The sequence below is a fragment of the Amphiura filiformis genome, chromosome 18, assembly GCF_039555335.1.
Source record: "Amphiura filiformis chromosome 18, Afil_fr2py, whole genome shotgun sequence".
NCBI lineage: Eukaryota > Metazoa > Echinodermata > Ophiuroidea > Amphilepidida > Amphiuridae > Amphiura > Amphiura filiformis.
Genome location: NC_092645.1, coordinates 22,415,853 through 22,431,077, shown reverse-complemented (window position 1 = coordinate 22,431,077; position 15,225 = coordinate 22,415,853). Strand labels below are relative to the sequence as shown.

General features: G+C 39.9%; 1 protein-coding gene across 2 annotated transcripts in view; it reads right to left on the bottom strand.

The window, feature by feature from the left end:
• LOC140140000 (uncharacterized) overlaps positions 1–10,192 on the bottom strand; it is an 88,783-nt gene extending 78,591 nt beyond the window's left edge. For both annotated transcript variants that reach the window (XM_072161810.1, XM_072161811.1), the window contains exons 1-3: positions 8,141–10,192; positions 6,377–6,454; positions 576–4,452 (exon numbers count right to left, since the gene is read on the bottom strand). In XM_072161810.1, coding sequence (XP_072017911.1) covers positions 576–4,452; positions 6,377–6,454; positions 8,141–10,100 — 5,915 coding nt within the window. In that variant the 5' untranslated portion in view covers positions 10,101–10,192. The remainder of the gene's footprint in view (positions 1–575; positions 4,453–6,376; positions 6,455–8,140) is intronic.
• Positions 10,193–15,225: the final 5,033 nt, after the last annotated feature.

The window sequence follows — 15,225 nt, the reverse complement described above, 5'->3', positions numbered from 1 at the left end:
CAATGACATGGATGTTGACAAATGCATGTGTTTTGTGGTAGAGGCCAGTTCCCAAAACAGTTCATTAGCATTATATACCGTATGGTCCCCCTCTCTAATAAGCCCCCAATGAAAAAGTGCCCGAAATGCAGAAATGTCAATGCCATATCATGTGATTATGCTTCAACCGGTATTTGCTGCATGTTCAATAATGCGAAGTTGTATACGCAAATTAAACCTCAACTTCCATTCAGTTCACTGCCAAATTGTTGCAGACTTATCATTTAAGAACTATTCTTAAACACTTAGGAACGTTCCTGCAATCTCATTGGTTCTTACCCGTGTGATATGACACAATATCCCATGGGTCAGCGCGTGTGCATCAACGCGATACCTGTGCTCGCTATTTGAACCAATCAGAGGCACATAACAACAACGGGACTGATTGATTTTAAGCCCTAGGTAGTTCCTTTCAAAATGTAGGATTTAATTTGATTAAAATTTGTAATACTTATGATATTTCTATTTGAGTTGAAGTGTTTAAGAATGAGAATAAAGATATTGGTTTTATAGCTTGCATCACTTTAGTAACATACCTATTATTATTTGATGGTTCATTCTCTTTGCCCCTTGGGGCACCGACTCCAACACCAGCTGCAGAAGTGGATGCTATGGCAGCAATATCAGTGACAACAGACTTTGTGGTTGATCTTGCCTCTTCTGGAAGGCCTGTCACTCTTGATGGGCCTGCTTCAGAATCAACATTGCTTTCCACTAGAGGTTGAATGCCCTCAAGTCCATGAATGGAAGCAGAAGCACCTTGCTGATCGATATGTGCACTATTTCGACGACTACCTGCTTTCTGGCGAGAAGCGCTACTCCCATCTTTTCCTGTCATTGTGTCCAGGAGAGGTCCAAGTCTGTCCGAGTATGATGTCCGGTGTGATTTCACTGGCGCTCTTGCTTTTGGCCTGTCCGGTTGCTGTTGTGTATCCTGCTTGTTCCGTGCGTCACTTTGTTGTGGACGACTTTGTTTGGGTTTGTTTTGTGGACTCCACAAAGACTTTCCTTTCAAAGTGGATGGAGAACTGCCAGTTTTACCAGCAATCTTCTCCAGGTACATTTCAGCGGCATTTTGTTCGGCTTTTGACATCTCCTGACGCTGATTGCTGTAAAATGATAATGCCGGCAGAGGGTGTTCCACATTAGCACCAGGAGAATCATCAGAATCTATGATGGCATTGTCATCATCTGCATCTCCCATCTCAGTAGCATCGAGTTCGCCACCCTCTTCATCATCCTCTCTTTGTTCTGATGTTTCCATAGCATCATCATAGTCAAGAATTGTATTGTCATCATCAGCTTCCCCTTGTATGAGGTCAAAGGTCACTATCTCACCCTGTTCATTACCATTTATTACGGCACCACCTTCGGAACTTGCAGTTGTTGCGGTTTCCACTTCTGATCTTTGAGCTTCGCTCTGAGAATCCACTCTTTTTGCATCATCAAGTTTCTTTTCTACCTCTTTCTGGGAGTATACATCAAAATCATCATCGCTTGTTATGTCACTGTACAGAGACTGCAGGCTACTTGGCGTATCATTATTCTCACCTTGTGATCGTGGTGTTCCCTCCATATCTCCCTCATTTGTGATGTCACTATAAAGCGAAACAATGCTCGACGGAGTCGCATTGTCCTCTTTCCTTCTTCTCTCTGCCAATATTTTATTTGACGAGAGTACCCCTTCCGAGCCACTTGGCTGTGGTTCACGGTTACGCCCTATCATTTCATTGTTATTCTCAACTTCTCCTCCAACATCCATAGCAACCTCCGCATCACTTTGCATCTCCAACTTGACTTTTTGCTCAAGCGGCTCTTCTTTCTTGACAATCATTGGCTTGATCTCATCACCAAAATCCTCTAGTTGCAGAATATCCCCCATATCCTCAGGTTCATTCTTGATCTCAATCGCCGTCAGGTCAATTTGATACAATACATCGTGATCGTCGTCATCATCATCATCGCTACTGATGACGACAACATCCGGAGGCAACTGACTGTACAGGTCCTCATCAATCAACTCACACTGACTTCCAAAATCATCCTCATCATCATCATCATCAATAACATACAACGGTGGGGTACTACTTCTACTTTGACCCGCAACAACAGGTGCTTCTTCCACGAACGGATCAATTAAATCATCTTCACTTCCCAACGCACTAGAGTCGTTGTGACTTCTGTTTAAGTTTTCATCAGCCACAGACATATCTGTTTGATTTTTTACAGTTTCCAAAGTCACTGCTCTAGGCTCTAAATCAGCCACGCCATCATTCGTAGCTTTCCTTGTTTCCGTAACCCTCCTCTTACTTGAATCCTGTTCACCGGTTACATCCACCTCTGTTTGTGCAAGTTTATTCCCTATACTATTCTCCACATTTTTCGGCAATTTCAGATTGTCTTTCCTGACATCTGTTGACTTCCCCTTTGATATCCCCAGGCTAGAATCTTTCCCAATGGTGTTACTATTCTCTTCCTTTTTTCCCGGTGAAAGCAGATTCTTAGTTTTCAACTTGAATTGTTCCCGCATCTTTTTACCTATCCGAAGAGATGGTCTAGTAGAAGCCTCTTCTGTCCTCCTCTCAGATGATCTGGTGGTATCTTCTTTTGTTATCCTCTCAGATGGTCTAGAAGTCCTGACATTCGCTGACTTCCCCTTCGATATCCCCAGGCTAGAATCCTTATCAATACTGTTACTCTTCTCCTCCTGTTTTGCTGGTGAAAACGCATGCTTAGTTATCAACTTGAATTTTTCCCGCATCTTTTTATCTATCCGAAGAGATGGTCTATTAGAAGCCTTTTTTGTTATCCCCTCATCAGATGTTGTAGTGGTAGCTTCTTTTGTGATCCTCTCATCAGATGGTCTGGTATCTTCTTTTGTTTTCCTCTCAGATGGTCTAGTGGTAGCTTCTTTTGCTATCCTCTCTGTTGTTCTTGTTGTAGCTTCTTTTGTTATCCTCTCATCAGATGGTCTTATATCTTCATTTGTTTTCCTCTTAGATGGTCTAGTGGTAACTTCTTTTGTTAATCTCTCAGATGTTTTCGTAGTAGCCTCTTTTGATATCCTATCAGATGGTCTTGTGGTAGATTCTTTTGTTATCCTCTCAGATGGTCTCTTCAAAGCTTTTGTTATCCTTACAGATGGCTTAGAATTAGCCTCTCTTGCATCATCATCAGAGCTTATCACCCTAGGGTCTGTGCTGGGTTGCTTTCTATCCAAGGTCACATCGACAAGATCAGAGTCGCTTCCAGTACTTTCATCTTTCTTCTTGATCGAATAGGAAAAGTCTCTCTTAACAACTTCAGGATTGTCTGGTTCTTGCTGCGAGTACCTAAGAGGAGACAGTAAACTCTCGCTGTCGGTTGTCGATGATCCCTCGTCATCTGAACTTGAATCCCCACGAACGTCACTTCGTTCATCTTCAGAAGAGGTTCTCTCCATCACTTGCATGTTCTCATTAGTGCCCTTCAGGGACAGATCTTTGAAAATACTTTGGACATCAGCATTTTTAACGCGAAGGTGGCCCAACGACTTTCCTCTCCTCTTCCTCTTTTTCAACACTTCTTCCTCTACCAACTTATTATTATCCATTTCCTCCTCATCATCATCTGAATCTGCTAGACGACGCTGGTGCTTCTTCCGTGCTTGCTGGATTGGAGAGTCATGTTCCTCTGCCAATGGTGAGGTTTCAGGGTCATCATCTGAATCTACCAAACGACGCTGGTGCTTCTTTCGTGCAAGCGGGATTGGTGATTCATGTTCCTCTGTCGATGGAAACAGGGATGCATCGGGTGGCGAGGTAGGCACTTCAGGTATTTGTGAAGGAGGTAGATCTGTGTCCATATTACATGGTAAAGGAGAGGACATTGTATCACGAGTTTCATCGTCATCATCATCGATGCCTTTGTGCACCTGGCCCTCCCCTGCAGACATTTCATCTGCTAAATTTGAAACATCTTCGTCCTTATCACATGGCACTGGAGAAGACATAGCATCCTGCGTTTGGTCGTCATGCGAAGCCATGTCTGGTGTTTCTTCAACATCATTATCATCATCATCATCACCACCACTACCAATGCCTTCTTGCATCTCATGCTCCCCTTCAGGGTCGCCATCTTTTAGGTTTGGCGCATCTTCATCACTAGCTCTATGCACATGCGAAGACATATCTATTGTGTCATCATCATCATCACCAATGCCTTCTTGCATCTCACCATCCCCTTCAGACTCCCCATGATCTTGGTCCTGCCATCCTTCATGCCACTCCTCTTCATCCATCCTCATGGGTACATCCATGGGTGTCTCTTCATCCTTCTTTCCTTGACTGAGATTAAAAGCTGCTTCTACTGCCAAGTGTGTAGCCAAATGTTGCTTCCATTCCTCCATGTCTATATAATCACCTACATTTGCTTCTGTAACAGAAATGAACATGTATGAAACATATTAATATATCGTCGGGGTAATTCCATGGTGTCGTATAGTGATTTTGGGACATTTTATTTTAATTGGAACATAGTTTTAATGATGTTCTCTTTCATTTTCCTAAGTCTCAGCAGTTGAAATTAGAATAATACAACTGATTTTTATTCGAGTGTGCAGTCAGATATCACATTACCGGTGCAGCCGGTCAATGTGTGAAATGGTCAAGCTTTTGTTAGATGTGTGGCTCCGACTTCATCATGACCAAGCTTTCGTCAGATGTGGCTCTGACTTCATTAGGACCTGATGAAGTCAGAGCCACATCTAACAAAAGCTTGACCATTTCACACAGTGACTGGCTGCACCAGTACTGTAGTTTTCACACAATGACCGGCTGCACCGGTAATGTGATATCCGACTGCACACCCGAAAAAAATCAGTTGTTATGGAATCCTGTCATGAAAGCCTATCTACTTACTAGAATAATTAATCAAATTTGGTGTATAATTAAGAACTGAAAGTTTGTGTTTTCCATAGTGGCGTATCGACTATACGCCACTTTTTATACAAATTAAATGTTATAATAATAAACAAACTAAGAAATATCAGGAAAAAATAAAAACCATACAATTTCTTATGGTTAGCCAAGTTAGTCATATCATTTCTTATGGGTACTCAAGTTCCTCATAAGATTTATGGTTGGAAGTATATACATAAGTTGTCAGTTTTTATCCCTTAAAATTTCTGTAAAATTGGCAAATTGATCAGATCTGCTGGTAATAATCTGCAGAATAATCTTATAACCAGATGAGCATGTAGCAAATGGGCTATTCCTGTTATATCCATACATCCCTTATAGAAGACGGGACCGCAATCTTCCACATAGGGGGAGTAGATTTCAAATGCAGTCACCTATTCGGATAACCATAGTTCACACTCCCAGTGTGCAAGATACGGCCATGTCTTCCAGAGGGGTTGAATGGATTTCAACTGGAATAGCCCATGTATCATAATATCCTCATGTATTTACATCGGTCGCAACACATAGTGGCGTACGTGGAGGACAAAAAAAGTTTCCGAGCAAGACGTTTTTGAAGGATATGCTACTAGTAACGGATTCGATACTCCTCCACTGTTATCTCTCTGTGGCCGAATTTCATTTGAAATTGAAGTTGAAGGTTCAAACTATAAAAGTGTATCTTAAATAGTTAACAAGGAATAACTATTAGAGGATAATAGGTAGCTTTAAACTTATACGCCACTATGTGAAACGGAAAATTTGGAAAATCACTCTACGCCACTATGTGTTGCGACCGACGATATTGATGATATGAAAATCAATCAATCAATCAAGCAATCTTCATTTGTGGGCTCTGTTGCAAAAGTTTAACAAAAACAAACTCCATTTTCAGACAGTCAATTATCATTAATGTCTTACATTTATTCTGCAATAAAAACAAGTCAAGAATGACAGCTCAAAAGTCAATTAATTGGCTTGCTGCATTTAAACCACTATTACAAACTCATTTTACCACATGCAGAAGCATTTTTAAAAAGTGTTGTAAATTTAAATTTAGGATTGCATTGTCATTAAGCACAAATTGCTTGCTTGTTTTTTTATTGATTGATGTTTGATTAATTGATTGATTGATTGATATTATGCCCTGGTGTTGCCTGTTAATTTCATTATACCCGCCTGTTATGTTGACAATCGATTGTTTGATTGATTGATTGATTGACTGTCAGATTACTGAATAGAAGTGTTACCTTCCATAAACCTGATTGATTGATTGATTGATTGATAGGTAATTGAATAGATGATTGATTGATTGATTGGTTGATTGATTGACTGATTGATTGACAGATAATTGAATTGATTGATTGATTGATTGACAGATAATTGAATAGAAGTGTTACCTTCCATAAATCTCATTCCCTTTATACCAATGTGTGGCTGCATTGACAGCACATCTACGTTGCCATGGAATTCATACACTGTTGGTGGCGATGAAGATGTTGACAGTATGCAAGAAAAAAAAAAGATAAGAAAAATAGTGGTTAGAAATGATAATTAGGTCAACAAAACACAAGTTTGTTTCCTGTAGCGAACACATATTTTATAAATAATATAAAACACTACTGGAGTAAACATTATCACACATAGTGAAAAACTACTGCAGGTTGAAAGGGGGTCATAAATATTCTTGAATATGAAGATATAGGATTTTTTTTTGTCGGAGAAACCCACTGTAAATTCCCATTCCAATTTGCAGCGAAAAGGGTATTTTTTTTCCATTTTAAGACATGGATTAAAAAAAAAAACATTTCGCATTTGACTTTTTGGACCTGCTACAGGAAACAAACGTGTTTTGGGTGGCAAAAAAATGTCTTGCTGGCAAAGTGGCAAAAACCTGTTTTTGCCTGGTTTAAACTGGCAAAAATGGCAAAAACCCATGTATAGTCAGTCAAATATTAAAATGTAACACAGAAAGCTCATAAACAGTAACATTCAACTTTTAATGAATCATTCAACATATTTTTTTGTCTCATCAAGTCCTTAAAATGAAAAAGTATGATATGCCACACTAAATACAGTCTCTATGGTGTAATGCAACATAGCTATTGCATTTATAACTATATTATTTTTACTCGCAGTGAGTCAGTGACACCCATAAGCATATGATCGCAGCTGTAAATTGTGAGCTTTCATGTAAAACGCTAGCGTACTTATATGCACATGTTTTACAGGGTTTGCAGGTTTTTACCACAGGTGGAAAAAGCTTTGGTTTTTTAAAACCGCTTGGCAATTAAACAGTTTTTGCCGGCAAAAATGGCAAAAACTAAAAAAGTGATATAGTTCGGGTTTTTTCATCTCAAAACAAATTATTAAGTTACAAAATTAATTTCCTGAGTGTAACAAGGTCAGATTTTGTAATTATAAGTTACATATGTGACACGATCTGGTCCATGGGGCCAAAGGAGGCATGTTTGAAAATTGAGTTACTGTAATTACTACATTATACATACAAATATCATTTACTGAAAACACCAAATGTCTAGCATACTTGGTTCTAAAGTTATGAAGTTTTTTGATGCCTATTTTCTTATGTATTTTATTGTTTTTTAATTACTCCATATAATTATTTACCTTTATCTCAGTTTCAAATTTGCCGCCTTTGGCCCCCATGGACCAGATTGTGTCACATATTAAGAATTCAAAGGCATGCATTTCATTCTCACTAGTGCATTTAAAGGGGCATTTCGTGATCCACAGCCTCATCCCCCCACTTTTCCCAAAAAAAGTTGAGATTTTTACACCACTCATGCACTGGATACCTCTGGCTACATAATGTTTATGTACCAAATATTTCTTGCAGATTAATTCGTTTAGCAAAATATCATAAATTTGAATTTCGTTCTGGTGCACCAGAACGAAATTACAAACACATTGTCTATGGAGCAGTGTAATACACATAATCATGCATAACTCGCATAAGCGCAAAATCGGAATCAACTGAAATTTTGGAAATAAGCTTTTTTCGTGGATATCTACTGGAAAATGTCATAAAAAGAGGATGCTAGGATCACGAAATCCTCCTTTAATTGAAATGTGGCATATCAAATTCAAAAATGTTTTGAATTTGATATGCCACATTAGACTTTGAAATATATCCAACTCACCATCTTCAAATAGCTGCTGTTCCATCACATCATCATCACCCCCAAACTGCATCTGATTCTCAATCTCTGTAGCATCCTGATCACAACCAACATTCCACGCACCATTGGAATTATCCTTTTCAAGATCGCTATGCGATTCAAATGGCTGAGTGCTCGGAAACCCATCCTCCGCATCAACTGACTCGTTACCATCGTTCCCTTCGTTACTAGAATCAATCATTTCCAGATCACTGTGCGATTCAAACGGCTGGGTGCTCGGAAACATATCTGGTGACTCCTCATTCACATTTCCACTATGTGATTCAAATGGCTGGGTGCTCGGAAACATATCTAGTGACTCCTCATTCACATTTCCAGCTGTTGCACTGTGCAATTCAAATGGCTGTGTGCTCGGAAACATATCCGGTGATTCCTCATTCTCATTTCCAGCGGTTGCACTAGCACTATGCGATTCAAATGGCTCGGTGTCCGGAAACATATCCGGGGATTCCTGACCATTGACATCTCCAGATGTTTCACTGCTGCCGTTTCCTGTGTTCATGGCTTCGTTATTAGTATTATAAGCTTCAGTAGTACTGATTGTTTCCTGTTGTTTATGTTGTGAATCTACTAGTACTGATGAGGTATTCAATGTTTTCATCTCGTTGTCAAGGTCTGGTTCATGTTTTATATCAACATGCGTTGTTTCATACTCGTTATCATTATTGGTACTAGGTGCTTCGGTTGGTGAGGGTTCAATATCCGACAATAATAAAACATCATCATCATCATCCTCCTCCTCCTCCTTGACATCATCATCCACATCATTGTCATCATCATCAGCTTCATTTTCATCATCCTTCTTGCCTCCAGATCCACTCGCAGTTCCATCCCTGTCGCCATCACCACCACCACCCACACTTCCTCCATCAACATCTCCATCCTCCGCCACATCATCATCATCAGTACTCCCAATATCCATGGGGACATCAGCACCACCACCATCACCACCTGAACCCATTTCATATTTAACCACAGCTTCAGTATCATCATTAAACTCATCATTGTTTCCAGACGACTCGTTCAAATTTATTTTCGATCCAACTTCCTCACCATCATCCGAGTCACTGTCCAACACTATAATAGCTTGTGATTCTCCCGATATCTCCTTGCGTTCATCTTCACCGTCTCTTTCAACACCTGCTGGCGGGGAGTTCGTAGCTATGGAGATAATTAAACTCGGAACAGGTGGAGGACTTGCATCAAAGTGTGCATCTGTGGTTTGGGATGATGGTTCTGCAGCTGTGGGTGAGGATGTGGTCATACTGTTCTCTTTTCTCTTCTCCTTTACTCTATGCTTTTTCTTCTTCTTCTTCTTAGATTTGTTTTCTTTTACTCCTGATGTACCATCTTTCAAAGATCCACTGGTTCCAATTGATATTTCCGGATGTCTTGTTGATACACCCAAAGTTCCTTCCAGTTGTTTTGGTGATAATTCGGAGGTTCCACTTAACGATTCTGAAGTTTTGTGCTTTTTCTTCTTTGGTTTCTTTACCTTTGCAACAGACGAAGATCCCTTCGTTCCTGTTGTTGCATCCGGATGTCTGGATGAGGATCCAGTTCTAGTTGGCACTTTTAATGTTATGTGTTTCCCTTTGGATAAAGATCCAGTTCCAGTTGGCACTTTTAAAGTTATGAGTTTCTTCTTCTTCTTCAACTTCTTTTTCTTTACTAGAGATGCAGCATTTTTTGAAGACCTTTTGGTTGCAGATGTTGATGCAGAAGTTTCCATTCCGGTATAACCAGTTGGAAAGGTAACTGAAGGAAATAATCCTGTTTGTCCCACTGAAGGTCCTGTATTCTCTGCTGAAGGTTCAGTTGCTCCTGATGGTAATCCAGTCTTTCCTGATCCAGATCTTGATCCAGTGGTACCAGCAGCTGGCGGTATAGATCGTTCCTCTGCAAATCTTTCATTGTACATGCTAAAAATATTGTCTGATGACTCCACTGGTGGTCTGCTTGCCGATTCATCTGCTTTTTTCTCTTTGGTTTTTTCTTTGGCTTATGATGATCCTGATGATGATGTTTTGACTTATTGCTTTGAGGTTGGTCATCGCTCCTTGATGTACTCGGTCTTGAAGTGGAAGGCTTGGTTTTCTTCCGCTTCTCCTTGTCCATTGACACCTGTTGCAGTGAAGAAGTCATATCCACTTCCACTTCATCCTCTTCTTTCTTGGCTTTCAAATCCGCTACTATCTCTTTCATTCCTTGAACGAATCTGTCAATATCTGTGCCGCTGAAAAGACTCCCATCCCCAGATGGTCTTCTACCGCGACCAGATGTCAGTCTTGCGCGATGAGCATCTAAATTCTGCAGTAACTCTGTGTAATCTTTGTTCCTGTGATGTAGCGTCAAGCCTCTGCGAAATAGATCTGCTGCCATCTGCAAACATCTTTGTTTAGACCTTCCTTGTATACCAGCACTACTTGAACATGATGGGCCTTCTCCAGATGGAGGCAGATTCTGCCGAAGGTACAGGACGAAGACATGAGGCCAATCGTCTGCCAATTCAGTGAGAAAGTCATACATTTGAAATCTGATCAGACTTTCAATTATATCAAGAAAGGTGTGCATCACTTTCTCCGCCATGCAAGATGCTTCCAGTTGCATTTTTCGTTGCAAAGCATCAACCGCCTGACATCCTTCATTATCAAAGTACGTATTGTCTGGGTCTAATTCGCATTCTGCACGATATTTCAGGAATTTGATGACGTTTTTTACGTGGTTATAACCAAGATCGCCGACATCAAGGAAGGAACGGACAAAAGCCGTCAGCCATAGGAACGGTTCATCGGGGCAGACATTGGAAGAGGTAGTTGTCAACGATGGTGATCTTGTAGGTGAGTTGGCTCCCAACCTGAAATGGTGAAAAAAAATGAGTTATTGGGCTATTCCATTTAAAATCCACACTACCCCTGTGGAAGATTTAGCTAATGTCTTCCACAGAGGGAGTATGAATTTCAAATAGCTTAGACATTTGGCTAACTTCCATTTGAACTACTCACTCCAACTGTGGAAGATACAGGTAAAGCCATAATACAGGGGGAGTATGGGTTTCAAAATGATTAACCCTTACCATTACATTTGAAAAACATACTCCCTTTATGGAAGATATTTCCAAAATCTTCCACAGAGGTAGTGTGGATTTTAAATGGAATAGCCCATTTATTCATTGATCCCAGCAAATGTATAAAAAAATTAAAATCAAGTATTGCCTAAAAGGGAAGGATAGGTCATTAAAATTGTCATCAAGTATTTTTGAAATGAAAAAATTGGCAAAAAAGTTAAACAGCAGCATTGACAAAATTAAGCCCCCATTCAAATACATGTAGCTAATCTCTCTACTTAAGTAGAGAAATTATAGATTCATGTAAAATGTCTCATTTTGTCTTCAATACACACAGGGTTGTAGCTAGAGAATTTTAGTGCCATTTTTGTGAAATGGACAATTTTATTGAAAATTGTCTAAATTTGTATAATTGGTGGGCTCTAAATCTGAGTGCCGAGCTCTGCCGCCCACCGCCGCCCAGCCTAGCTACATCCCTGAATACACAGCTTAGGCTTAGGCAATAGAAACCAATTAATTCTGCAAACTGCATTTGAAATTCACACTCCCTGTGTTGAAGATCAAAAGTAATGTCTAAAAATGGGCTATTCAGATGTATTCCGCACCCCCATGGAAGACACTTCCGAATTGGGCTAAATTGACAGCGAATTCACATGTCAGGTGAACCCATGGAAGACCCTGCCGGAATTGTGGGAATATGGCCAGCCGGAATTCACGTAAATGTAAATGTCTTCCATAGGGTTCCAGCTGGAATTAGAACATTTTTCAGTTTCCAGCCAGAATTCAAGTAAATTGTAAATATGTCATTCATAGGTTAATCGAGATGGTGACCATAAGTGAAGATCCAGCCGGAATTGGAGCATTTTGACCATTTTCCAGCCGGAATAGGAATATTAAGAAATATGAATGTCTTCCATAGGCACATCATGGCCTTTCACAATCCCCACTCTTGTTTTTTTTTGTTAATTTTAGCAGCCGGAATTTCACCTAATCTCAATGTCTTCCATACCCTCCAGCCGGAATCTGTGTTAAAAATGACTGCTGGAATTCTAGACACATCTCAATTCCAGCTGGAATTGTATTTTTTTAAATGTCTTCCATAGGGGGCGGAATACATCTGGAATAGCCCAATACACTGCTTAGCACATGCAGATATAGTTAGTGTGTGTGTGTGTGCGACGTCTCATGGAAGAGTCAACCCCTGTGCATGTAAAAGTGTCAGAGCTATTCTCATAGAGAAGAGGGACCATCCCCGGTTCTGATATCTGCAAACAATCCTAGGTTCCAGGATCGTACATGCACGTAAAGCCAATGCGTTGATACTCAAACAATTGAGGTAAGCACATATAAGGAAGGATGGAAGGAAGGAAGGAAGGAAGGAAGGAAGGAAGGAAGGAAGGAAGGAAGGAAGGAAGGAAGGAAGGAAGGAAGGAAGGAAAAGGAAGGAAGGAAGGAAGGAAGGAAGGAAGGAAAGAAGAAAGGAAGCAAGGAGGAAGGACGAACGAAGGAAGGAAGGAAAAGGAAGGAAGGAAGGAAGGAAGGAAGGAAGGAAGGAAGGAAGGAAGGAAGGAAGGAAGGAAGGAAGCAAGGAAGGAAGCAAGCAAGTCTTCCATAGGAGGTACGGGTATGGATTTCAACTGGAATAACTCATTGTTAAGAACTTACTGTTGCTCTCCAGTAACAGCCTTATCATACACAGGATGTGCACCTATTTCTTTCCATATCTTCTCCGGACTTTCTGTGAGGTACTGCCATAGAGAACAACTCAACTTGGTCAACAGGACCTCCAGGCACTCCAGAGCTGGCCAGAAGATGCTCTGCTGCCAGTTATCTTGTGACGCGTCATCCTGATCAGCTGAAAAAGATGAATAGTAATATTATGGGTTAATGGGTTATCCCGGCTTGTCATTTTTTTTGTCTGTGTATCCTGATCCCAAATGGCTTTGTGGCTGATTTAATTAAGCTTTAATTAATTTGTCACATTGATGTGCTTTGTACTGATTTTTCTGTCTCTAAAATTTGTTTTTGTATTCTAATGATCTTGCCGAATAAAAAACAAACAAACAAAATATCTACAAAATCAACAATTATTGCGACTGAAATCCATACACCTCTTATTGACTCCACTTGAAAGCTGCACTGCATGTCTTTACCATTTTCAACTGGACTAGCCCATTTGCTTTTACAACATGAGGTTAAAAGTGCAAAAAAAACCCACTATTCCCCTCATGTGTGTGGAATAGGGTAGTTTGGAATTAACAGTTCTCTGAATGTCCTTGTAACTTCTTGGCTACCAGATATTGTGGTAATCAAGTGATCAGAGGTTGTTACTCGCTGATTCCTGATTTTCCCCTCTATTTATATCAAGTTTGCCCAAGCTTCCTAAAGTCATTTAAATCACTATTTCTTGGGCTTGCATCATTTATTTCCAATTGCAAATATATTATTTTATGTCTCATATTGTCTTATGCCCTGCTATGGTGCAAGTTCAAGTTCAAGTTTTATTTGTTTTCATCTCAATTCACAAAAAGTTATACAAATGGAAATGCAAGATAAGAAATACTTAATAATAATTACTTATAGAAAAACAATATAAGAACATGAGAAGTGAAGAGATGTGGATGCCGCAAAGACGCAGAGTGTGAAGCTTGTGGCACCCAATCTGAACAAGATGAAAATTTAACTTACGCTACAATACTAATTATGTACTACAATAATGATATCATGTGGCCGAAATAAGAATAAATGAATTAGGGATTCAATCATGTTTCACCGTTGTTCATCACCGATTAACAATGATGCGTCCGCGTCGTCGGAGTAGTTTACTTCCTTGATGTCGGTGATCTCGGTTATAAACCACGCAGACGCGCTGGACGCGAGTTGTTAATCGGTGATGAACAATGGTGAAACATGATTGAATCCCTTTCAACAACAAAACAAGCTAAAGATGTATAATTCACATGATTCTTTCATTCGGAATGTCCGTTTGTCATTGCCACTCAACCTTACAAAAAGATCGCAGTATTTCTCTGTTGATATCAGCATTAAAACTAAAGAATAAAGCGGTAATATTTAGCTGCTACCGACCAAAAGAAGAGAGTTCATGTTTACGCATATATTCCAGGCATGACGAATTTTACGCGCTCATGCGTAACACGTACGCGTAACCTTGCATTCGAGTATACGCTACTGAACTGTGGATTCATCACGGATTAACAACGGTTGGCTCCTGTACAAAGGTATAGGAAGAGTTGTTGAAATTTAATTGAACGGAATCATTAAATCAGATAATAATACTCAAAAGTACAATAATAAAAAAACCAGACCATGTAATCTCACCTAGTTTGCTTCCAATGATAACGTTTACAATAGTGTCAGCAATACTACGATGTCCACTCGGTCCCATCAATCTTGATCTCATTGTCTCATTGTCCAGTGACTTTAAGACCTGTGCAATACCTGCAAAAGTAAATAATAAATAAATATGGCACTTATTTTATGCGACTTTGCATCCAAGTGGTGCGTTAAGGCACTTTTGCGAAGCTAAATATAAATTAGAAGTTGATTAAGATGGGACTTGCCCTGGGACATATCCCCGGGAACTTAGGTACCTGCTTGTCTCTCTATTTGAAAACTTCACCCCCTGTGTAGGAGATTAAGGTCATGTCTTCTGTAGGGGGTGTATGGATCTCAGCTGGAATAACCCAATCTGTATGTTTGTGTTCCTTGTACACCACCACCAGCCACTCTCAGAGTGCAATTGGGCTATTCCAATTAAAATCCACACTACCCCTGTGGAAGATTTAGCTAAAGTCTTCCACAGAGGGAGTATGAGTTTTGAATCAAATAGATCACAATTGGGTACAACTTCCATTTGAAATACTTACTCCAGTTGTGGAAAATATAGGTAAAGTCATAATACAGGGGGAGTATAGGTTTCAATATGATTAACCCTGACCAGTTACATTTGAAAAACATA